At 42.3% G+C, this 24,878-nt stretch overlaps 3 protein-coding genes across 8 annotated transcripts; 2 read left to right on the top strand and 1 right to left on the bottom strand.

The window, feature by feature from the left end:
- Nucleotides 1-228: 228 nt before the first annotated feature.
- Nucleotides 229-12,099, top strand: LOC6552434 (ichor). 3 transcript variants are annotated; one of them, XM_001980854.3, is made up of 3 exons: nt 229-1,076; nt 1,281-1,422; nt 9,295-12,099. In XM_001980854.3, the coding sequence occupies exon 3, from the start codon at nt 9,380-9,382 to the stop codon at nt 11,165-11,167; it is 1,788 nt and encodes a 595-aa protein (XP_001980890.2). In that variant the 5' UTR covers nt 229-1,076; nt 1,281-1,422; nt 9,295-9,379; the 3' UTR covers nt 11,168-12,099. The 3 variants fall into 3 exon arrangements, with proteins under 3 accessions (XP_001980890.2, XP_026839752.1, XP_026839751.1); XM_026983950.1 differs by having other exon boundaries at nt 759-777; XM_026983951.1 differs by lacking the exon at nt 1,281-1,422.
- Nucleotides 12,100-18,316: 6,217 nt separating this feature from the next.
- On the top strand, nt 18,317-20,320 carry LOC6552436 (beta-catenin-like protein 1). Its single transcript, XM_001980856.3, has 4 exons — nt 18,317-18,394; nt 18,451-19,884; nt 19,938-20,133; nt 20,194-20,320. The coding sequence occupies exons 1-4, from the start codon at nt 18,365-18,367 to the stop codon at nt 20,277-20,279; spliced, it is 1,746 nt and encodes a 581-aa protein (XP_001980892.1). The 5' UTR covers nt 18,317-18,364; the 3' UTR covers nt 20,280-20,320.
- Nucleotides 20,311-24,768, bottom strand: LOC6552437 (succinate--CoA ligase [ADP-forming] subunit beta, mitochondrial). 4 transcript variants are annotated; one of them, XM_015154100.2, is made up of 10 exons: nt 24,674-24,768; nt 24,537-24,611; nt 23,572-23,675; nt 22,744-22,896; nt 22,511-22,673; nt 22,183-22,450; nt 22,056-22,058; nt 21,523-21,947; nt 21,282-21,451; nt 20,311-20,678 (listed from the first exon to the last, which is right to left on the bottom strand). In XM_015154100.2, the coding sequence occupies exons 2-10, from the start codon at nt 24,603-24,605 to the stop codon at nt 20,513-20,515; spliced, it is 1,521 nt and encodes a 506-aa protein (XP_015009586.1). In that variant the 5' UTR covers nt 24,606-24,611; nt 24,674-24,768; the 3' UTR covers nt 20,311-20,512. The 4 variants fall into 4 exon arrangements, with proteins under 4 accessions (XP_015009586.1, XP_015009587.1, XP_015009584.1 ...); XM_015154101.2 differs by lacking the exon at nt 22,056-22,058 and having other exon boundaries at nt 20,316-20,678; XM_015154098.2 differs by lacking the exon at nt 24,674-24,768 and having other exon boundaries at nt 20,316-20,678; nt 24,537-24,667.
- Nucleotides 24,769-24,878: the final 110 nt, after the last annotated feature.

Genomic DNA, 24,878 nt, shown 5'->3' with positions numbered 1-24,878 from the left:
ATAACACTCAATATGGTTTAAGATATTTACAATGGTCCAGCATTACAAGTAACATAGCATTTGATACAATGCCGAAAACACAAAAAATCTGCCGCTTTTGCCGACATTTAAGCAACATAAACAAACTTAGCCCTGACTTTGAACTCACGTTGGAGCCGAGGTTCGCGCTTCGAACATGTTGCGATGCTCTCCGGCGCTTCGACTCGAACCCGAACGTGATTTGTATCTTTGTATCTGCGGCAACGGTGCTGGTGCTGTTCGGATCGCGCTGCCTGCGCCGGCGTCGACGTCGCCGTTGAACTTCTTGGCTCGGAAATTTCTTTTCGTGTTGCGCCTGCGCACAGTTGGCTTTCTACCGTTGACGTCTGCGGATTTGTGCGCACCCAGTGTCTGCGTTTTTTCGCGGTTCGGTTCGATTTGATTGTGGACGTGGACTTCTCCATCTCTTCGCAGACATCCACACAGATAGAGATACAGATACAGCTACAGATACAGATACAGTGGCGAACATGTGAAGTGGCAATAATCGAAAGAGCAAGCAACAGAAATTAGAACAAACGCACAGCAAAAATACAAAAGAAAGAAAATTCGCAGAAGAAGTGAATAAAATCGCAAATTTTTAAATGAGCTAAAATGCGGCTAATAAATTGTGAAAATGGTTGACAAAAAGTTAACGAAATTGTCAAATACATTACAAATCCAACTACTAAAATCCCCAACAAAGTGCTAAAAGTGAACAAAAACAGTGCAACAAAAAGGAAATACGCTAAACAAAAAGTTAAAATTCAAAACAAAATATACGAAATACACATGCAAAATACTCCTAAAAACGCTGTTGTAAATATTTTACCCCGGAAATCGTTGCGTTGGTTCATTGTACATACTGCAAAAAATCAGATAAAAACCAAGAATATTGGAAAGCAATCTAAATTAAACCACTATCCACTACGGAACTATCATCCCAGATTGCAGTGCTGCAATTCATATCTATATCCCACACATAATAAACAATCTACTCGTACTACTACCCGTTCATTATTTTTTGCATAGTTTTATGTCTTCCTCCCATTGTTTTTGTGAGTATACAAAAATATTATTTTTATTTTTTACCCTCATTTAAACTTTCGGTGCTGGCTTTTATTATTTATCCTCTTTTGGTGTTTTGAAATCTTGCCTCCTTCCACTATCTTAAATGCTTTGAATTCAATCTAAAAATAAATCATCAAAACTTAATAAATGAAAAACAACCTAATAAGGATTTTTAAATTACAACCCCCAAGGATTAATACATAATTGAACACGGATTACCGCAATTCAAAAACATAAACAGAAAGCTCCAGAAAACAACGGACACAAAACGTTGATCATATTTTGAGTATATTTTTCAAAATGTCTATTAGCTGAAGCTGCAATTTCGTAACAGTAAGTAATCAATGAATATTCTACCCCAATATACCAAAACCAATGCAAAAACAAACAAACCGAAATTCCTCAAGTCAACGGCCCCGCAAATAAGAAGAATATTCTCAATTCTGGCTTATAAACAAATCAGGCAAAAGTCATTGACCGAAATCGTTTCCGATATGTTCGTATATTACTCACCTGTTATGAAATACAAATAGACGGCCTATAGACAGGCAGGTGGATCGTGAAGGGGGCTAAGGAATGGGGGCTACCATCCGTAGGGCTTTACTTATGACATTTGTGAAATTCACATCCCACTAATGGGCAGTGACAAGGCATCCCGAGATGGATACAATGCTAATTAGAAGTGGGAACGGATTTTGGCGCTGAGTTCTATCTTTGAGGTGAAGAAACTATTGCAGAATATTTTTCTCATTAGTCTAACCAGCTAGCTAAGCTACTAAACTCATGGCTAGGGAACAGTCTCAATGATTAAGTTCAATGTTCCTACAAATGTGTTAAGTCCGAGCTTTTATAGGCCTAGATTGTTCCATGCCATTTAGGTGAACAAGCACATTGTGATCTCATGATGAAGACATGCTTAAGATTTATTAACTCTTTTTGTAAACAAAGGGATTTTTTTGCAGTAAAAAATAATTTAAGAAACTCTGCCTGTTTTCTTTAGTTACTTACAACAATTTAAGATGTTTTTCAATTATTTAAAAACCTTAGGAAAATAAATTATTATTCTTCCTTTCCACAAACAAACCTCTTTAGTTGATCGGATTTTACACTTTTCCCGCACTCAATGCGGCTCTTCCCACGTGACGTATGCGCAATGTGCAGCCGAAAATTCACAAGCTGGAAAATATAATGATCCCAAAACAATTAAGCGTCTTTAGGCGACCTCAAAACGAACTTCCCCACTGCAGTCGGAAGTAAGAAGTGCTGCTTCTCCTCTTCTCTCTTCGTTTTACAGCTAGCACTTAAGCGTTTTTTATATTTTTGGTAAAAGGGAAGGGGAAGGCGTGTGGGGGGGAAGGTGGCTACTGTTGCCAAGCCGTTGGACGGGCTAAAAATAAACCATAAAACCGTTTGTTTGTCTGACAAAAATGGTCTAAAATACAACAACAATCGGCTGGTAAGAACGGAATGGCAATGCCAGCCAAAAAAAAAATTTTAAAACACCAGCAACAATGGCAACAACAACAGTAGCGGCCGTATGTACCGTTAGATGACGCAAAATTACGCTTACTCATTCGGCAAGCGGCAGTTCCCCCAAAAACAAAGCAAAGCGGGCGAGATAGAGATCCACTGGGCGAAATATTGTGGCACAAGTTGTGAAGGCTGTTTTAGCAAGTTGACAATGCTAACTTCGTTTTCAAGACTATTTAACCCAGCCAACATTTTTTTTAAATATAATAAATAATTACGAAAATATTCAGGTTTTTTTTCCTTTTGCACTTTACTCCTATTAATTTCATATCTTTAGAAACAACTGTGTTGTAAACGACTTCCGGCTTATACCTTTCTCATTTATAGTTCTTATCCGAATTTTTCCCAGTGTAAGCCAGAGTGCGCTGGTATATGGAGTAGGCCCGGCAACAACATGAAGATCAACACCAACTCTTTCAGCTGTCTGCCATCGTCAATGAGCGTAACAAATTCGCTGAGCATTAAGTTGCATTTTGGGTTAAAGATTTTCGTTGCTGCTTCCATATCTTTCTCTCTCAAATTTTCCTCTTTTTCTTATTCGGTTTTAATTGAATTTCGAAATTGAGCTCAGAATCGGCTGCGATTCGATCTTTAATTAAGAGGTGTGCTGGCGGTGTTAGGAAGGCCTTTTCCCGTGAAGACGGAAAATGAGAAGGCGAGCATAACATATCAATTACAAGAATTGTAACGAAATGAACTTCTTGAGCTTGGCTTAAACACGAGCTTTCGAATAATTAAGGTATCGCATTAATTTGATGCACTAATTCGGGAAATGAGAGTTTTTTAGGTGGAACTAAACTATTTGGGCTTGCTTAATTGTTGTTTGGGGTTATTTTAAATTTTCCATCATCTCAGATGAAGAGAACTAAAATATGTATTAAGATGACACGAAATGTTACCTGAGTTATGAGTTTAAAAGTTTTATAATACATTTATCAATATGAACCGTGTAAAAAAAGGGGACTTTTGTTGGCTAATATTTCTCAGCTTAAACCGCCCAATCAACTTCAGTCATTAGGTGATCACCACTAAACATCTAAAGATGATCAAATAATTTGGTAAATATGTATGTATGTATGAGTTTAGAAATATTCTTAACCCGCCAACTGCCAAGGAGTCTCCCCATCCCAATACTCTTATGTTTAATTTGCACATTTAGCTGCAGATCGGGAAGGAATACAACTTCAAATGGAATAAACTACGCAAATATTATTCACAAAGCCAGCGGAGAGAAAAAAGTTCGCTGACCTGGGCAATGCTTTTTGGGACTTGCCAGACATGCTGTCCATGTGGTTGCGGCTATGGTTGCCTTCAGCTGCTCTCCGATGACCACAACAAGCCCACGAACAACAAAAAATAATAATAATAATAATAGAGTCTCGACACGCACACACACTGTGGCGGTCCGCATTTAAATAACAACAGCAACAACAAACAAAAAAGCAGCGACTAAAAATAGTTAAGCATCATAAAAACTACACAAAAATTTGCATAGTTGTTGCTGGGCCTCCAGGGAGTGGATTTGGATTCGCTGCGTGGAGGGTCCACTGCCATGCAGAGTGCCAGTTCCAGTACATCTCGTACTCGTATACAGCCTCAGTCATAAAAGTATCGCCAAGTCAGGCCAGGCCATGCCAAGCCAAGCCTTCCTGCTGGCCTTTCAGACTGGCCTTATCGCCATCGCCATCGCCAACTTGTCATCTGGCTTGTTGGACACATGTTGGCCACGAAAAGGGAGTGGAGCCCGTGGAAGCTAACGGCAGTTGTAGTTCCCGACGAGACCTGGATCCCCGGGAAGTTATGTCGAGGCGAGTCAAGTGCCGACCGGAGCAAATTGGTGTGCCAGAAGTTCATTCATGGCCGAAACAAACAGCCAGCGATAAAACCACAACATTTTAATGAAAGATTAAACAGATGTGGGGAGCGAAGGATGCAAGAATATCTAGAGTCGGGGTAAAGCAGAATGAATAACCTGTTTATATCTGCAAAGAATTTTGAACATTTATAAAATTGAAAAGCATTTTGTTATCTCAAACAGGTTTTCGAAAATTATGTAGACCACAACATCAATTTCGCATTTTCCTCATCTCATCGAGTGTAGTTAATATAAACCTAATTTACACTTCGAACAACATAATTCTTGTGCAGATAGACAGCGATCAGGCAACTACGCCCACCCATTTGCTAAAGTCTTCAAGTCTCTTGGCCATGGTGCCCCATATACACTGACAAAAATTACTAAAGTTGTCTCCTCAAAAATTAGTTGGCAAAAAAAAGGATAGAATTTTCTTTTCTGCTTGAGAAACGGTGTACATCATTTTGACTTCGAATTTCTTTCCGTGTGCGCTTGAGAAAACAAGATTTTGATAGCGTCTGTAGCGAAGTGCTGCGCCTATTTGCTGACCAGTCTGCAGATGGGCTTGGCATTGGCTCCCCGTCTGTCTGTGGGCTAGTTAGTCATTCCGGCGGGGTCCACGAGGGGCATGCCACAATTCACACAGCTAGGCCATTCCCCACCATGGCACACGTGCCACATGTGCGGTCAAGTGCGCAGCTGCCAAGGAGACGAAGAACTGGAACCAAGAGCACAGAATCGAGAATTGAGCACCAAGCACGTTTCCCACCGCTGCCTTAGCCAGTAGGTTTTCCAGTTTTCTGTTTTCCGAGTCCAGTTCTTAGTAGCTGAAACACCTCGATGGAAAAGTATATTTAAAATACCATTTTGTAAGATATTTCTTAATGGGCATTGCTTTAAATATCAATAAGGTTCGACACAGAACAATTGTCTATCGGAAAATAGGTCAGTTATCCAAAGAATGTCAAATAAAAGCACCAGCTTACTCCCAATTTTGTTGATAGCCCAGACAGGCACTACCAATAGAATTTAAATCGGCTTATTATTGCTTAAGTAGGAGCACCCAAGAGTATTCAGACGGGCGACTAGTCAACTGGAGTCTTTCGCTTCTCGGCTCGTACGTTTTTCACTGCCAACAAATTGTTGCATCCACATCCGAGTGGGCCAACATAGATGCGGCAGGGGCATGAGGCACGGTGGCAGGCTCACAGCATCGCAAACCTTCAATGACTGATGGCGACCTCAATGCAAGCCACACGTTTCCGAGGCTTTTTTTCGGCTTCTCGGTCTTGGTCAAAGTTTTTTTCTCCTTCATGATGGAAGCTGGTACGTGCGGTTTTTTTTTTCTTTTTTTTTTTTGGTTTTCTTGCGGTTGTAAATTTTGCAATCAAATAATTTTTCATTCGCTTTTTCCAGCGATCCGCCTTGTAGCAGCCCCGCGGAAAACACCAATGCCGACCTGATTTTTCTTTTCATTTTCGGGTCCGTGGGGAGGAGGGTGGAAAGTGTTTGCAGCTTGACTTTGGCCAAAACGTTTTGACCTTTGACGCCGCATCGTGTTCGAACATTTAAACGGAAGTTGATTGCCGCCAAAGGTTAAGACCAATTTCCGTTCGAGTTTTCTAGGAAACGTTAAGAACTCAATTTCCATCTGATCAGCAGCTGTTGTTCGGTTCGTGTTGTTGATGCAGTTTAGAGTTCATTTCGCTGGTCAATTGCTTGGGTCAGACATTTAGTTGCCTGTTAGATGGTTAAGTAAGTTATTTTTTTGTCTTCGACCTGAGATACTCGTAGTTGGCCGATCAATTGTCCAGGGAATTTGTGAAGGGATTCTGCTGGCTTATCTGTGGCTATTTACACCATATTGGGTAAGCAGATCGTTAGCTAATGGTGGATAGGAAAAGACATTTGCTACCTAAACTAACTTCAAGTTCGTATCTTAAGTCTTTTGTTTCAGTGCGTTTTTCTTTCTCTGTATAAGCTAATGTGTAAAAAAACTCTTTATCTTGGATTTTAACTAATTTATTCAGAAACAATTTAAAAGTTAGCTGTCAGTTATAATGAAGCCATTGCCCGAAATCTAACCCGAGCATCATCAACACATTAAACGGGATATAAAAACAGCTGAGAGGTCATAAAATCACTCGACTGTCAAAAATTCGCACTAATTCGTTCGGAATAACCGTTAAAGGTTTTCAGCCCGGTTGACTGACATAGCAGTAATTATATTGCCCCCACAGCCGATCTCTGTCGGCTGACATTGTCCATTGTGGAGGCTTCTGACCATTTACAAGCCTAAATTACAATAGGGGCCCATTGTGCGGCGCGCCCCCGCAAAACGTGTGATGGTGTTGGGGTCTTCCACAAGTGGGTGTGTGAGTGTGAGCGTGAGTGTGTGTGAGTGGGAGATGGTGGGCATTCAAATGCAAACGGACCAGCACAACACCGTTACAATGTGGCTCATTAAAAGCAAAATGCTCATGTAGCAGCCACAGTAAAACGCCGGCCAAACAAAAATGTGTAAAATCTGACGCGCAGTCAAACAATAACAATAGGAGACGCTGATTCAGATTCAGAATACGGCATCTGATTCGGAGTTGGAATGAGAATGGGAATGAGTGGCGTTTTTGTTTGCCATAAAATATTTCACGCCAATTTCAATCGCGACTCACTCAGGCTTTTAGCGCCCCCAAAGTACACTAAAACTATTGGGTTTATTTTCAATCTCTTAATTGGTTTCATAAATCATAAATCAGTTTCCAAAGACAGATCTTGAAAATAATTATTAAGTCAGAATAATAAAATGAAACAAATGCTCTTTTAAGAAGAAAATATCCTCATAATATTTTAATATTTTGCTCACCGGGTATTATTTTATTCTGAGTGTACTCATTTGCAATCTAAAATTCAAAAAATCAAAGACGATCCACCGAAACTGTGCCAACAAAAAGTTGGTAATGAGAATGAGCGTGAGCATCCAAAAACTCCACAATTATTACAATGGCAGAGCGAGAGAGGGAGTTGCAGGAGAGGGAGAGAGTGAGAGAGGGGAAACAGCGAAGCCGGGCTTCGGCAAATGCCGTTCGGGTTTTGCCGATCGCGGAAGTATGTCAGCAGGTCTCTTCTTCTCGTCTCTCGGGTAACGGTAGTTTTTTCTGCCGCTCCTCTGCCGCCACGCTTAGCTGCGCCTGCTTAGCTGGCTTGACGCCGACGCCGACTGAGCCGCTGTTGTTGTTGCTGCTGCTGCGTCTTCTTCTTTCCGCATGCTAGCTGAACTGGCAACATGTTGCTGTAGATCCGGCAATATGGGGCTATAAATGTTGCCAGCGCCAGCCAACCTGTTGAAAGCGAAATTTTCTCTTTGCAGCTGGACAGTGTCTAGCTTTGATTTCTGCCTCTTCTTCGCCCTCGTCTTCTTTCTCGCCAAGCCTCGAAATCAAGTTAACTGTTTATGCACAAAAGGCGGTGGAGTGATAGAGAGGGGAAGAAAAAGAAAGAGGGGGGTGTTGCTGCTTTACCGTTTCTTTCATTTCATTTCGTTTTGTGTTCCAACTAGTTAACCAAATGAACTTATACACTTAAAAAAAAGCTTAAAGTCCTATACCACGATATTATTCAAAATAATACTTTGCCAATTTCAGTCTTTCAGAAATATTAAACATTTGTTATTTATATTTATTTATCTATTATGATATTTTACCATTCTATTAATGCAACTGGTATTAAATTTGATTGTTCTTATTTTTTTTAGTGTATTTAATTGTTGATGGCCAGTGTGGGCCGACTTTGCTTCTTCTTATCTTAGTTTTTTGGGTCTACACCTGTGTGTTTTTGTAGTGCTTTCGTTGTCGGTCTTTCATATGATGTCGCTCCGTTGAAGAACTTCCACTTGGGTTCCAATCAAGCGTGCACCATCGCAATACAAATATCGAATACGATCATCACACATTCGTAGCCAAATGCGTTCTCTTTCCCACTTGCTGTAGCCATCTCACTCGCTCGCCACCAATTTATATGCTAATTTAACTGATTATTAATGTTTTGACCCAAATACCGGTTGGAAATTATTATTGGCCGATTCTGGTATCGATTTTCGTTTCTTCTTCGTTTCCTATGTATCCCATGTGACCGCTTCTTCTTTCTTCAGTTTACGGACATTAAGGCTTATCGAATGTCTTAACTTAATCTCTATTTGGCTGGAAGAAGCGGGAGTGGGAAAGCCCCGTGGAAAGATATATTTTTGGTCAACGGGCGGGCCCGACTTTTGCTTAATATTTTCATATTAAAGAATCATTAGTGAGGCCTATCAGTGGGTCGGAATCGATGGGTCAGGTTGTCAGCAAGTGCAGGGCGGTAAGATGGGTCGAAAAGAACCTGATATTAGTTATAAAGAGGTGGGGTCAACTCAATGGAAAGCTAGTATGAGCCTAATTGCTATCCAAGATCATTCTGTGTCTCAGGCGGCTTAAAGAGATTTGGTAGATGTTTTATCTAAGAATGGATCAGGGGCCAAGCTTAATTTTGATGAATGAACTTCCACTTGAAATGGTAGTCATAGGAATTTGGGATACAACCGTAATTAAGACTATGTTCGATATAATGGCTTCTTTCAAAGTTAATGCCTAATTTTTGTAATAATTTTCATATTTCTATAAGAAATTTAGCATTGCTATGATTTGAAAACCGAATTTGGCAACTATTTCTATATTTATAACTTATTTCCTAACATTTTCTTATAAAGAAAAATAATTAATACCAGAAGATTGCTCCTTAGCCCACATATAATTTAAAGATTGCATTTTTTTCTAACCTTTTTCCAGTTAAAACTTGGCCCTTGGATAGCGCAGGATCTGATAACCTCCGGATCGCCAGAAGATTCGCCTCGATCGCCTGGGTCCACTGACAATGAAGTTTTGCAGCATGAACGGCCCAAGTGAATCGGAAGTTGAGAGCCTGCTGATGAGTCCTTGCTGGGGACCGCCCCAGACCTCCGCCCAGGATCAGTATCTGCTCGATGGGCACAAGCTGCTGCTGGAGCATGACCTGGACTCCCTGCCCAGCGATGCGGATCAGAAGAACTCGCTGGACGTGCTGGACAATCTGCTGCTGAACGGATCGTCGCTGAATGCTCTGTCGGATCTGAAGCCGCTGCCGCCCTTCACTGGCTACACGGGCCACCTGTCCATCAATGGGATCTCCGGCCACCATTACCATGCCATTGCCCAGAGGCTGCCGGATGAGAGCAATAACAACTACATGCAGAGTGCCTATCACCAGCAGAACCAATCGAATCCCACATCCACCACGCAATCGAACGGGGGCAGCAATAGCAGCTCCAACAACTCCAATGAGCACAACATAGTATCCTCCTCCACCTGCTTACCAGAAAGTGTGCTCAGCGGGAGCGGCGGTGGGGGAGGTGGCAACGATGCCTGCCTGGCGGACGTGAAGCTCTTCGCCGATAGTCAACTAGATTCTAAGCTTTACTCCGTGGCCGATAGCTGTGTGATGAACGGATCCGGTTCGGGATCCGCAGCTAATGGCAATGGAGCCGGTCCCAGCATAGCCACATTAACGCCCATCGATCAGGTGGCCGATTCCCTGCACAATTCCGGCGTCCGCATCTACAAAGATCTGACAGAGTATGTGGACATGAACTCCATTGATGATATCGCCGCCATCATAGGTTCCGCTATTGCGGACACCACGGTGCCCAATCAGCTGGACAAGGACGACAACAACGATACGCGGGACAGCTGGATGGATCTGGATGCCTGGATCGACGGGAATTGCATACAGCAGGAGTCGGCCAAGGTGCTGGTATCACAGCAGGATTCTCTGGGTGACTTCATCCTGCCACACAGTCCACTGCCCATGCATGCCAGTAGTTCCACGCTCCAGAGTTTACTGAGCCACGGCTACATGCCCCTGCTGCAGAATCGCCTCCAGAATGGGCCGCCAAACGGCAATGCCTCGGGCGGCGGTGGAGGAGGAGGAGCGAATCAAGGAGCGGGGATCAAGGGAGATCCCCAGGCGCCCACATCTACCTCGTACTGCAATGAACTGGCGGCGGCCACCAGCAGCAGTTGCAGTCCACCCGGTTCGGTGGTCAGCACCACGGACAATCCGAATGGTCTGATGATCAATCCGCGCTACTTGAGCAATCCGACCAACAATCAGGCGACGGGGAATCTCCACCAGCAGGGTGGCTATTCCATGCAAGCATCGGGCCTGTCCCTCAAGGATAATGGCCTCTGTTCGCCCGATCTGCTCGGCAACTATCCGCATACGACAACGGCCAGCACGACGGGCTCGGAGATGCGTACTGGTGCGCCCAAGGCCAAGAGATCCCGATCCCAGAAGAAATCCAACCAGCAGCAGCAGCAGCAGCAGCAACAGCAGCAACAGCAACAGAGCGAGGGCGGCGGACCACCCACCACGCCCCAAATGAGCGCCATTTCACCCAGCGGCTTCAGCGCCAGCGATCTGAGTGGTCTGCTCGGCAAGGAGAAGCCCGTGCATCGGTGCAGCATCTGCAATCGGGGATTCCTCAACAAGTCCAACATCAAGGTGCACCTGCGCACCCACACGGGCGAGAAGCCCTTCCGGTGCGACGTCTGCGCCAAGGCCTTTCGCCAGAAGGCGCACCTGCTCAAACATCAACAGATACACAAGAGAATTGGGCGTGACTGACGCTCCTCCACGAGCTTTATGTTATAGCCGAACAACCAGTAGCATCTCCCAGGGAGAAACTCCATTCCCAGCACAGAGAAATAAGATCATATACCGATTTGGCGAAACCGGAACCGGTATAATCTCAGCTTCTCAGAAACCACACAATGACTTTCCTTACAGCTAGACATTGTGTACCTTTTGAAAAGTGCATTATACTAACCAAAATCGCCAAATTTTAATGAGGAAAAAATGCTAGATATCTTTGTAGATCTAAAAACAATAAGGTCGGGTTTCAAAAGTGGGGAAAGCCACAGAAGTCTCTAGGATTTAAAAACTCTTGAAAATGTGCCTAAGTGTATGCAATACTACATATACATACTGTGCAGCTTTTCAAGTGATTTCAAATCACTAAAAGCCTTAAATATTGTTTTCAAGTGATATGAACATTCTTGTTATTTAGTGATTATAATCTTACAGTTTTCTGTATTTGGTTTCTCCAAGGATCTAAATAGTCTGTTGAATGGTTTCTCCCTGCGTTCTCTGTGTGCGTGTGTGTGAGTCAGTGCTGGGCCAGGATTATGTCTGAGTATCGTTCAGAACTCGGGGATTTTCCAGCCTATATATTAGTGGTATATATAGAGAAACTATAAGTCGGCCACGCAGTGACATACATACACCTTTTGATATTCGTTGTTGTTGGTTGCTTTTGATCTCTTTGCTTATTCGTAGTTAGTGAAATTTAAAAATTAGAAGAATTACAAAACACATGCTTAGATCAATATCTTCTAAACACATTTTTAGGTAAAAACACAAACAAGGTTAACGCTAAATTTACTAAAAAGTCGTATATTATAGGCGCTTAATATCGTTCAGTTCAGCCATTGCCCATTTGAAATTCGAACAGCATACTTTGGACAGGTCAGCTTCATCAACCTACTACCTCTTATCGAGAAAAAGAACATGTGTTAGGAGATTGATATAGTTCAGCATATCCAGTTTTCCCACTTCAGAGATAGCGAAAATCCCAAGAGACCACAAGCAATGTAAGAACAACGAAGCGTCCAATTGTCATTCTGCAACTGTTGTTCTGTTTTGATGCAGGGACGCGAACTTCGAGCAACCAAGGTCCTGGCACAGGTAAATCATATTTAATAACAATCTAGACAATAATACCAATTAAGGAGGGGGTTTACGTGGAAGTTGTATAAAGTTCTGAATGTTGTCTGTACCTCATCATGTTGAAAACTGAAAAAGTGTCGCATACAAATTACATTTTAAATTAACACTAATCAAGCAGAAGCAATAACAATTTTAAATTAATTATTCTTAAAATGTACAAACCAATGGAAAATCGTTATTTATAGAAATGTATAGGTCTAAGAATTTGTAGCGGGCTTGGCAAAATATTATTCATAATAATTAATTTGCGAAACATGAAACGTTAATGGAGAAAAATCTAAACCGAAATCGATGGAAATGATGAAAATCGTTAGCAATGTACTCAAGTAATAAACTCGATTTAATTTAGCCAATATCGTAATGCGTTGTTAATTTGTTTTTTAAAAAGTTTGTTGCTAAAGTTTTAACGTTAATCTTAAACTAAAATTATATTCGATATACGAAATTATTCATACTTCATCCTTGGACACACTCAGCACCCGAAAAGAAACCCAACAATTGAAAAGCAACCCTAAAATAGTTTAATTATAGCTTATATGTATGTATAATTTCTATAAACAAAAGACAATATTAATTGTGTTATTTTAGTTATCGTGCAATTTTATTTATTTTTACAAAAGCAAACTTGAATTTTGTTCAACACATTTCGATTTGTAAATATTTATTTCGTAACTATAATGCCTAATATTTAATTAATTATATTTAAATAAATTCAAATGTCATTCAAAATGTGCAAAACAAACTAAGCCTACGAATCGCCGAAGTGTTTTCATTTACTTTTTGAGCTTCCGCGGACCACATGTCGTATGCGTAATGTATGGAAATTTCAGCATTAGATGGAATCTCAAAGGCAAGCGAGTGACATTTGGGTGCTGCCCCATTGCTTATGCCCCACACGCCCCACGGACCCGCTTTTAAGGTCCCATTACCAACCTGACGGCGTAGCATTGTGGCACGTTCGGCCACAAAAATAAAGAAAAAAGCATAAAATGGAGTAGTAGCCACAAAATATGCGAGCAGCCAAGTCAAGTTGCGATCAAGAAACCAAGAAACCAAGAAACCAAGAAACCAAGAAACCAAACCAAACCAAACTAAACCGAACCAGCCAGTCGGGCAGAATCATTATATTGACCACAAAGAAAGCCAGCCAAAGAAGAAAGAGCCAAAGAAAGACGAAGTGGCGTAGAAATGAAGCCCACACGGTTGTAGGGGATATACAATACGAGTATTCGTATGTCGGTACGGATATACATGTACATATACCTCACAGATACGAGTGCGACTACAGAAAAAGCTAAAGATACAGATACAAAGACGGAGCCGGAGAATGCCATGCATACTGTGCCACTGACCCAATTTCCAGACTCGTTTCCACAGAGAACCGCAGCGGATTTGAAATGTTAAGATACTAAGATACTTTGCTCTTTCACCGCAGCCCGTCTGGAGGTAGACACCGATACATAACCATATATATATACTATACATTCTGTATGTGTGTGTGTGTATATGCGAAGTGGGGTCTCCAGTTCGCATCCGCATTTCTATGCCGCCGACTCCGAGTCCGACTTTGACTTTAGCTGCGAGGAGAGACCTCATCTTGTGGCGCGCCTGCTTCTGCTTCTTGATGTATCTGTAACTCGTTTCTGTATCTTGCGCCTTGTATCTGTGGCACTTAAATTTATGCAACATCATGGCTGCTGCTGCTGCTGCTGCTGCCTTTGCTGTTGCTCTTCTGTTGCCTTTGCTGCGGCTTCGTTTTGTTCTAATCAAACTGTGCTACGTGTTGCGCCGCGCCGCCTGTCATGGGTTAAGCTTTCGTTACTTTGTTATACTAGCACTGAGAGAAAAATAACTAGCTCTTATTTTTGATAAATTATGATAGTTTATAGTGAGCTATACAACTTTTGAAATTTTGGCCAAAAGGGCACCAAATGAAGTAGTTTTAAATGCATTAGAAACGCAAAAGGCAAACTTCTGTGGAATTTCTGGCGACTGATTTCTTCTCCGTTTTAAATTCAGCTTTATGTCAATTAAAAGCCATTTTCCACTCTCATCTCATAGTTTTCGGCCACTTAATTGCATTCAGCTAACAATGTGGCTAAGCATGACCCAGATTAAGGTGTCGGCGTAGATAACACGAATGATGGGGGAATCCTAAGATTGAAGTGCCCAAGATTGCGATGCCTAAGCACACATTTAGGTTGGCTCAAGCAGCATGGAAGTGTATAATTGATGAGGATGGAGACTGAAGAAGATACTTCACAGAATGATTAGGACTAGATGTATTGGGGAAATTTAAAAATGATTGTGAACAAGTTTTAGGATAATCTTTAGTGAATGCTACACAGCTCATAGCTCGATTATCTGCCAATAAGATGGTCACGAACCATGTGGTAAACGATCAGCCAGATTCCTCTCGATCATTCCCAGAAAACGGAGATCAGCATTTGCAACTTCAGTCAGCAAGTTGCTTCAGTTTATTTTTGGCACAGGCAGTATTTGCAACCGAAAACTCTTCCCCTCGAACTCTCCAGTTCCTTCGGTGAATCACTCCTCCTCTTGACAGACAATCCGCTAGCTGGTGTTTGTATACTCTTTAAAAGGGCATATCAACTATTGGAGTTAATTTTTAGATAAATATTTAATAAATAAAATGCAGTATATAAACAAGCATATCAAACATATTGTGGTTTCACTAACTAATATTGTAGATATAGTATTTTTGATTGTTTGTGTCTTATAAATATTTCAACTTATGCTAAAATTGATAGAGTCTTATATATTTATTGAAAGGGTATGGCTTTTTCGATAGACAAAGGTTAAGTAAACAGGCTTTTGTTTTATGCGCAAAATAGCAAATCGGGCGTCGGTCGCTTAGACGATCGTGTCGAGTCGCCGTCGCATATTCATATTGTCCAGTAGTTGCAAGTAGCTAGTTGCTGTTGTTGCTGCTGCTGCTGCTGCCTTGTTGTTTTGTGCTGTGGCGCAGTTAAAGACACAATGACCTTGGGTGAAAGTTGCTCTCCATTTCTATTTTGTGTGTGTGTGTATTGTTGTTTGTTTGTTATTTTTTGTGTTTTGTGGCCCATTCGATGGGATTGTTGCTGTCGCCTCTGCCATGCCATTTTTTACACACACACATATTGTTATTTCTAACGATTTTGCCTTATTTGCTCTTGTCGCGCCCCGACTTCTTCCCTTTTTGTTTACGGCCATGATTTGTGTGTGCTTGGCTTTATTTGTTCGGATTGTGTTTCCCCCTACCCCCTTCTTGTTGCTATTAGTTTTGATTACTTTTGCTCTTGATTGAGACTTTGATTGATGCAAGGTGGACGGGCGAGGGTGGTAGGAGGGGGGAAGGCAGGAAGCAGCAGAGCTGCAAAGCAGAACGGAAATGGATCGCGTGCCGGAAGTGGAGGAGCTGAAGATCCATACATGGACTCGTTTGGCCTGAAATTTCGCAATTTTCATAATTTATGCACTCGCTCATTTTCGGCAATTAAAAAATGTAATTCATAGCCGAAGTGCAACTTTTGATTTTGCAACAATCACTGCGCTTATTCACGCCTCGCCGATCCGCTGACCAAGATTCTAACGAGAAAAACTCATGTCTGTAATAACACTATAATCAATTATTAACATTTAAGTATTGTTCTGGTTTTATTATTGTTTTTTTTTTTTTGTTCTCCTTGCAGCTTGCAGAAAACTTTAATTAGCAGCAAAAGCAAACAGTGCACAACGAATATCTTATGAAATACGCAATTAAACTTGATTATTGTTACGATCCAAAAATGTAGAAGGCTACTGGTTTTTAAGTTATTGTAACAAGATCAAAGGCAAGAATACACAAGATACACATCCAAAGGGAAATTTTATTTAAATATACAATGCAATGGTTTAAGTCAGTTAACCAAACGAGTTGTCCAAAATTTTTAACAGAACTTATTGCATATATCTAGTCACAGGGAAAGTCTTTAAGCTCGAAGAGAAATATTTCACCATTTATTCCGTTTCGTTGTCAAGTTCGTGTTGCATTTTAATGGCACACACGATGGATGGCCTAAAACTGGCTGAGAACGGTTCAAGCCAAAAAATCCAAAACAGACGCGACGCGACTGCAATTAATTTACAATGCACAACGGCAACAACCACAGCAACAACTACAGCAACAACTACAGCAACAACAACATGAGTAGACGGCGCGTGATCTATGCGATCAATGGTCAGTGGGGTTCCGAGTTGGGGCTGGTCGGGGGGCTCTCGGGAGGGGGGCTTTACTTCAACCGACTGGCCAACGACAAGTGACCCCATTTTTATTGGAACCTCTAAACGTGCGTTGTTGCTGCCGCTGCCGCTTGTTCTACTTTGAAATTTCACTTTTCAAATCCGAGCTCGTGTGTGAGTAGATGCGGGCCAGCAGGCAAAAAACAAAAACAAAATAATTAATAAGAAAAACATAAAAAACGTGCGAGCATGCGTGAGTTCAAAGTAATTTCTTGGCAAGTTCGCTGCCTAAGTCTTTTGAATGGAGTGCAGTGCCAGGCAGCATACGATGCACAATAACACCAAAATGAGCCGCATCTGAGGAGGCCAGGCACAACACAATAATGCCGCACGAAATATGCTGGACAGACAGCCTCATCCTTATCCACATCCACATCCACAGCAACCAATGCAGCCAGAGAGCAAGACCAAGGCAACAACATTGACGATTTAACCTCAAACTTCAAAGTGTCACTGTCATGGCCCTTTTTACTACTCCGCAGTCGAGCCGCAGCAACAAAAACAGCAACCAAGCCATCCGTCGTCTTCGTGGTAGTCGCCATAACCTGTTGGCAATTCAGTTTATGACTTTTTTGCCCGGCACCGTGTGGCCAGCATGCATAAATTCCAACCAGCAATTGCTATATATTTTGGATTAAATATTTTATACACTTGTAGAGGAATTGTAACAACAAATATTTGAAATTATTCTTATGCGATTATCTATAATCATTAAAGCTCTTTGAGAACGAGGCTTTCTCTAAGGTTTAGGCCCACTGTTCGGGCTCACGTATTGCCACCAAAAGTGGGTCAGCATGAAACAAGCCAGAAAAAAGTAAAAAAAAAGCGGCAGCAGCCACAGCAACAATACTAATACCAATACCACTACCAATGGCAACTGCAAAGGCAGCAACAACAACGCCAAATCACGCTGACGAACTGACTTGAAAAAAGACTGGCTCGAAGAAAGCACACACACCAGCGCACACTCACTTGCACAGGCACACACACACACCCATGGAGCCGAACAACTTGTTGAATTGCCAGAGCTTAAAGCAGTTGTAAATTTATTTTTGGGGCTTGGCCTTTAGGAATTTATGTAAACTCGTCGTCATAGTTGCAGGCGCAGGGCTAAAACAGTCAAAAGCCCCTTTTTGGGAGGCTGGGTGGGCATGGGCTGAGCCGCAAGTAATAGTTTTTGGGTACAAGCTATTATTAAATTTCATTTAAATATATACATAGGTATTATTTAAAAAAATATTAAGCCATATTATAGGTTCTTAAATTTAAAAGTAAACTCTTAATCTTAAACTCTTAAACTCTGTTTAATTAATAAATTTAATTATGCAGTAGAAAATATAAGTCTTACATGGCTTAAAAATGTGTTGTATTATTTAATTTTCCCCAATTTCTATTTAAATTTAAAGAGCTTAGATATTTCTAAAAGCAATATTTTTTGGGGCTTGTAATTTGAAAACATACATGATCTATATTTAATATTGCATTATCTTATTTCAGTAAGTAATAGCAATATAGACCAAAACATTAACTTTCTGAGCGCTACACACAAATAATGTGTTTATCAGAATTATGAATTAATTTAAAGTTGAAGCAAAATATATATGACACCCTGTAAGGGTTAAACGGTTAGAGTCTTCGCTAAGCCAGCTTATCATGGTTCCGCACCGACATTCACGTGCGGCTCACTTTCGATAGTATCGGGTAGGAATCGTCGTAAGTGCCAGCTCTAATTGTTTTTTAAGGCCCGCAAAAATGGACATCGGCGAACTGCTGGCGTTTAAGGTGAATATATAGATGCTACCAGTAATATCCATACGACTGACCATTCCAAACTGTAGCCGGAACAGACGCCCAAGCGCCCGCACGAGGACGAGGACGACGACTTCGATTTGGAGAGCTCGCACGCAAAACGGGGCGGTGGCGATGAGAAAATCAAACGCATGCGGCGCATCGCCGAAGCCAAGGAGTCCGCACACTATGGCAAGCAAAGTGGAGGCTCCAGCGGCGCCAGCGGCACCTCCGCCTTCGAATTCGACCCAGAACTGACGGAGGAGGAGCGCCTGAACATCCTAAAGTACGTGGAGAACGAGGAGGCCGATGGCGATGTGCTGGATGAGCAGAGTCTCAAGAAACTGATACTGGTGTTTGAGAAACGTAACTTGAAGAACCAGGAGATGCGCATCAAGTTCGCCGACAGTGCCGAGAAGTTCATGGACTCGGAGGTGGAGCTGCACACAGTAATCCAGGAACTGAAGGGCGTGGCCACGGTGCCCGATCTGTATCCCATTCTCGTGGAACTGCACGGCTTGCACAGCTTGCTGGAATTGCTGGCACATCAAAACACAGACATAGCCGTGGCCGTTGTAGATCTACTGCAGGAAGTGACCGATGTTGATATCCTGGGCGAAAGTCAGGAGGGCGCCGAATCCCTGATAGAAGCGCTGAGAAAAGAGCAAATCTGTGCGCTGCTCGTCCAGAATCTGGAGCGACTGAACGAACAGGTCAAGGAGGAAGCCGATGGCGTGCATAATACGCTGGCCATTGTGGAGAACCTCACCGAAATCGATTCGGAATTCGTTAAGGAGGCCGCTGAGCAGGGACTACTCGCCTGGCTGCTGAAACGCCTGCGCGGCAAGTCGCCCTTCGATCCCAACAAGTTGTACTGCAGCGAGATACTTTCCATACTTATACAAACGGAGAACGAGAACCGATTACTGCTGGGCTCTCTGGATGGAGTGGATGTGCTACTCCAACAGCTGGCTGTCTACAAAAGACATGATCCCGCCAGCAACGAGGAGCAGGAGTACATGCAGAACCTCTTCAATTGCCTTTGTTCCGCCTTGATGGCCCGCGAGAATCGCGATCGTTTCCTCAGCGGCGAGGGTCTGCAGCTGATGAACCTAATGCTGCGCGAGAAGAAAATGTCCAGAAATGGATCGCTTAAGGTTTTGGATCACGCCATGGCTGGGCAGGATGGAAGGGACAACTGCAACAAGTTTGTCGAGATCCTCGGCTTGCGCACCATTTTCCCACTGTTCATGAAAACCCCCAAGCGCAACAAGCAGCGCCTGATATCCGCCGATGAGCACGAGGAGCATGTGACCTCCGTAATTGCGTCAATGCTGCGAAACTGCAAGGGCACACACCGCCAGCGAATGTTGGCCAAGTTCACCGAGAATGATCACGAGAAGGTGGATCGCCTGCTGGAGCTGCACCTCAAGTATCTGGCCAAGGTGGAGGCCATAGACAAGGAGATCGATCAGCAGGCTAAGGTAACTATTGCAGCTTTACTTGTAATTACAAACTAATCCATATCATGCCACAGGATCCCAGCATTGATGAGGACGAGGAGGCGGAGAATAACTATATAAAACGACTGACTGGCGGTCTGTTCACGCTGCAGCGCATCGACTACATCCTGCTGGAGGTCAGCGCCACCGGCGACACCGTCAAGCAGCGTGTGCTGCAGATACTTAACTTGCGCGGAGCATCCATGAAGACCATTCGCAGCATCATGAGGGGTATAACACAACTAGAAGGCCCAATTAAAATCAAATATTAAATGCCAAATTCATTCACAGAATACGCTGGCAACCTGGGCGATGGAGACACCGACTGGCGGGAACAGGAGCAGACCCACATACTATCCCTAGTCGATCGTTTCTAAGGCTCAACCCACAATAAACAAAACATAACAATTACGAAAATCTTTAAAAATGTCGTGGGAATAATTTGGTCAGAAGTTTACATCTGAAATTTGAGAGTAAAAATTTTAACAATGAAACGCTTGTGGCAAGTTTGGATTTTGAATTTCAACAATGGCTTCCTTCTCATTGATGGTTTAACTTTTAAACACATCCGGCTCGATCCTGCATTGTTTATTACAAAACTTGTCTACCTTTACTTTTTACCTTTCGTGTCAGACGATTCTTTCTTTGCGCAAATGTCTTTCTTTTCTTCCTTTTTCTTTTCCTCTTTCTTTGTGCAATCAGATTTCTTGTCATCTTTCTTTTCTGACTTCTTACTGTCCGCCTTCTTCTGACCTTTCTTGCAATCGCCCTTACCCCTAAGGTGCAGTGATTAAAGTTAGTAGGAAAAATTTTCAAAATGAACTTAAGAGTAATATTTCAAGCAGTCTTTGAAGAACGTAAAAGGCGGTTCCGTTTAAGATTGTTTGGTGTTTTAATTTAAAGCAAACTAAATAGCATAATACACAAGATGATGGATCTGCTTTGGAAGCAGTGTCGCATTTCAATAAATAAAATTTAAATGAATATTTTGCAAAAATCACAATTAAAACGTATTTTCATTTCCATTTTCTATTATTTACGTGCAATTAATGTTGACTATTTAAGATACAATATAGAAATTGTTTAGGTGCAAAGAGAACACTCAACTTGCTCGATTATTCGAATTATCTATGACATATCCTTAGGTCTTTAAACAGCTTTAAACTTAACATTTTTGCAAAATTAATTCATCAATTGTTCGACCGATCGTTACGAATACATAATGCTCTAACTACAAACCGATGGCATAGTATCATTGAGTAGTTTACGTGTGGCTAGAGTTAATGTTAGGTTTTGGTTCTACTTTTTTGTCGACTTTCGTTTGTGTCTGCGTGTGCTTATGAGTGTTGACTTAGCCGGTAACTGATGGCGGTATCTACTTTTGGGCATCGGGAATCTCGAAGTTCACGTCCATCTTCATTTCGCGGGCCAGTTTAACGATTTGCGCCAAGTGCACTGCGAGATCGGCAGCCTTGTCCAGATCATCGCGGGCCAGAATTTTCAGTCCAGATGTGCGAATCAATTCACGGGCTTCCTTGACTTTGGTTCCCTGCAAGGCAAACAGTATTGAGTATTGAGCAAATCCCGGAAACTCAGATAAATGTATCCCTCAAAACTCACCTGAAGACGCACCACCACGGGCATGTTCAGATTCAGATCCTTGGTGGCGGAAATGATGCCCTCGGCAATGACATCACATCGCATAATGCCACCGAAGATGTTGACCAGAATGCAAAGCACCTTCGGGTCGGATGTGATAATCTTAAAGGCGGCCTTGACCGCCTCGGCAGTGGCACCACCACCGACATCCAGGAAATTGGCCGGTTCGCCACCGTACAACTTAATGATATCCATGGTGGCCATGGCCAGACCGGCTCCGTTCACCATGCAGCCGATGGTGCCGTCTAGGGCAATGTAGTTCAGATTGTACTTGGCAGCCTCGACTTCCTTGGGGTCCTCCTGGGTCCAATCGCGGAGCGCAAACAGCTCCTTCTGACGGAACTCGGCATTGTCATCGAAACGCAGCTTGGCGTCCAATGCGAAGACTGCGGAAAAGCAATTAAAATGGTTTAAAATTATTGAGGAAAGTTTAAACATAGTTTAATAAATGAGCAGCAGGGTTAATAAGCTTGATATTGGTGAAATATACTTACAGCCTGGACAGAAAACATGAAATCCAGTACAATGACATTCACAAATGAGTTATTTTGTTAGGATGAGACAGACATTAGATTTAGAACACAACACATCACCAAGGAAAATATATATAACCAAACTTACAGCCGGACATGGCATCCTCGGCATAGGGATTGATCTCCACCAAGAGGGCATCCTTCTTGACGAACAGGTCATACAGGTTCATCAGCATCTGGACATGTGTGTCCTCGCCATCACCGCCCAGACCAACCTTCTTGACGATCTTTTCGGCCTGTTCAGTGGTCAAACCAGTGCCAATATCGATGGGTTCGTACAGAATGGCATCGGGACTGCTGGCAGCCACCTCCTCGATATCAACACCACCCTCCTTGGAGGCGATCAGGACGGGACCCTGGAAATTCAATCGTCTTTTATAGCTTCACAGGATCATGTAAATGATTATAAGGCTTACGTTAAAGGCACGCTCCATCATCACGGCGAAGTAGAACTCACGACGGGGGAACTTCCTCTCGGCCACCATCACCTTCTTGCAGATACGACCGGCTGCTCCTGTTTGCTTGGTGACCAGAAGCTGATCGATCATCTTGCTGGAAAGTTCCTCAGCGGTCTGGGGGCTGCAGAATAGGATTGGTTATATATGTATTACTAATCTATCGATCAAATATCTAATATAACACAACTTACTCGTAGACCACACGCACACCTCCCTTTAGGCCATTCTTAAAGGTTCCCTTGCCACGTCCTCCGGCCAAAACTTGTGCCTTCAGCACCAGGTTGTCGGTCTTCAGCTTGGTGGCAATATCGTTGGCCTCCTTGCCGTTCTTGGCAACAGCGAAACTGCAAAAGTAATGAATCACTTAGTAGGGGAAATAATTTCGGGGGCTCTGTTAATGATGCCCCTGAATAATCGTTGATAAGAACATTTCACGTACATTTTCTTATCAGTAGACCACAAAGGGTGAAAATTAAGACAAGGTTATTCGGTCATTCGAGAGATGACAAGCCCACTTTTAGAACATAAAACAGTCGCATGATTTTACCTGAATAATCGCTAAATCAATTCGTATCAATTGGTTCTATCAATCAACATTAAACAAGCAATTACAAACAATTGTTGAATTTACAGGTATATTTACCATTAAAATATATTGTTTTAAGCCGAAATTATGTATTTATGACAGACGTAAACTACTGCCGACAATCTTTCCGCCAACATATTATAAAAACCCACGTCACTGACCCTTGTCACTTTACGCCGATCAAAGTGGGGTATAGTATAAAACTTGTTATCACCCTTATCATCGGCGGCTGCGTTTCTCTGGTTTGTTTACCCCGTAGTCGGCTACTCAATGCAAATTATTAAGTTCAGACAAAGTCCAAAATGAACACAAACCAAAGAAACAGTCGACGCAACGACAACGCGGCATTTTTATTGAACTTTGGACCGCGACTTTGACGCAAATTGTTGGTTGTTTGCCCGCGATTTTGATAATTCCGATTGGGTTTACTCACCGAGGTGTTGGGATCTTGGCCTCATTAAGGAGACTGTATGAAACGTGTTCCTGGACATTGAGGTTCCTCAGCTGCTGGACGGCGATGGGAGCCAGGCCAAGAATCTGAAAAGGTTGAAGTTTGCCATGTTAGTATGCCAAAATTAGGTGGTAGTTAAGGATGAAAAATTGTATTTATAAAATGGGTATTTCTCTTTCATTTGCTTAGATTTTTCAGAAATTTAAACTATTTTTAAAACTCAATTTAAAGTATATTTAAAGAGTCAACAAATAAATAACATTTCAGAACTGATTACACATAAATGAATCTCATAAATGAAACCTTAATTCCAGTCACGAGGTCATTGCCAAGCAAAAATTAAACATACAAAAAACTGGTTCGGTGATTCATCCGCAAAAAACATAAACAAAAAGCGAGGAAAAGACGAAATCTGGGTTAAGAGCAAGTTCGTCCGGCTAACGGCGTTTCCCGGTGATAACCAAAACTAATTCACAGATTAAGAATTTAATTAGAGGGCCCGGCTACAACAACAACAACCACAAACGATAAGCAACAGTTGTCAGCCGCTCATTGATAAAAAAAAAAAACAAACTAAATTAAGTAGGGGAATAAATGGCTTCAAGGTCCCCTCACACCCACACACACGTACGAAAAGCGCAGAGTTGCGTCACACTGATACAATAAAAGTCAGGTGTCTTTGCCGATCGTGACTCCCTTTAAATCTCACGCACTCCGCGTTTCTCTGGGGAAAATTAGTTAACAATTTACTGGAACTTAATTAGCGCGATAGTTGAAGACTTTTTTTTACCGATAAACGATCATGCATTTCGCATGTGTGAGTAAGAGAGAGAGAGAGTGAGAAAGGGAGAGCGTAGGGGTTCACCTCTCTCTTTTCGCCTTATTATGTAAAGCAACGGATTTTTGCATTTTTACACACAAATATGAGCACTAATTGGCGAACTCACCTTTTTCACGGCCGCTGGCCTAACGGTTTCGATAAGGGGGCCGCCAGTTCGTGCCAAGAATGAAGCCATTTTGTTCTGAAATCGTTTGGAAACGTACGTTTAGTGATTTCAAAGCGAATTTTGACGTTACTGCTTACATTTCAAGATTTTTTTGCCGTCGCCTGCTGATGGAGGTGGTAAAGCTTCGATACCATGCACTTTTTTATGCTTTTACAATCGAAAAGGCCGAAAAACTATCGCTAACTCCGCATCAGGTGGAAAACTGTGCTGGATTAGCAATGGCTCAAACCAATTTGGCGGGAACTTTTAAAATTTAATGGAAACTAATTTGGCTTTCATCTA

Source organism: Drosophila erecta, unplaced genomic scaffold (genome assembly GCF_003286155.1).
Source record: "Drosophila erecta strain 14021-0224.00,06,07 unplaced genomic scaffold, DereRS2 tig00000000-arrow-pilon, whole genome shotgun sequence".
NCBI lineage: Eukaryota > Metazoa > Arthropoda > Insecta > Diptera > Drosophilidae > Drosophila > Drosophila erecta.
Note: the sequence above shows the minus strand (reverse complement) of the source record. Positions and strands in the feature narration are given on the sequence as shown.

Bases quoted from the DNA above. Each gene is read 5' to 3' on its own strand.
- LOC6552437 (XM_015154100.2), bottom strand. From the start codon at position 24,605: ATGGCTTCATTCTTGGCACGAACTGGCGGCCCCCTTATCGAAACCGTT. The intron at 22,451-22,510 runs GTAAGCCTTATA...TTGAATTTCCAG, and splicing joins TGATGGAGCGTGCCTTTAAC to GGTCCCGTCCTGATCGCCTC. The intron at 20,679-21,281 runs GTAGATACCGCC...ACTGCACCTTAG, and splicing joins GAGATTCCCGATGCCCAAAA to GGGTAAGGGCGATTGCAAGA.
- LOC6552436 (XM_001980856.3), top strand. From the start codon at position 18,365: ATGGACATCGGCGAACTGCTGGCGTTTAAG. The intron at 18,395-18,450 runs GTGAATATATAG...TCCAAACTGTAG, and splicing joins GCGAACTGCTGGCGTTTAAG to CCGGAACAGACGCCCAAGCG. The intron at 19,885-19,937 runs GTAACTATTGCA...ATCATGCCACAG, and splicing joins AGATCGATCAGCAGGCTAAG to GATCCCAGCATTGATGAGGA.
- LOC6552434 (XM_026983951.1), top strand. From the start codon at position 9,380: ATGAAGTTTTGCAGCATGAACGGCCCAAGTGAATCGGAAGTTGAGAGC.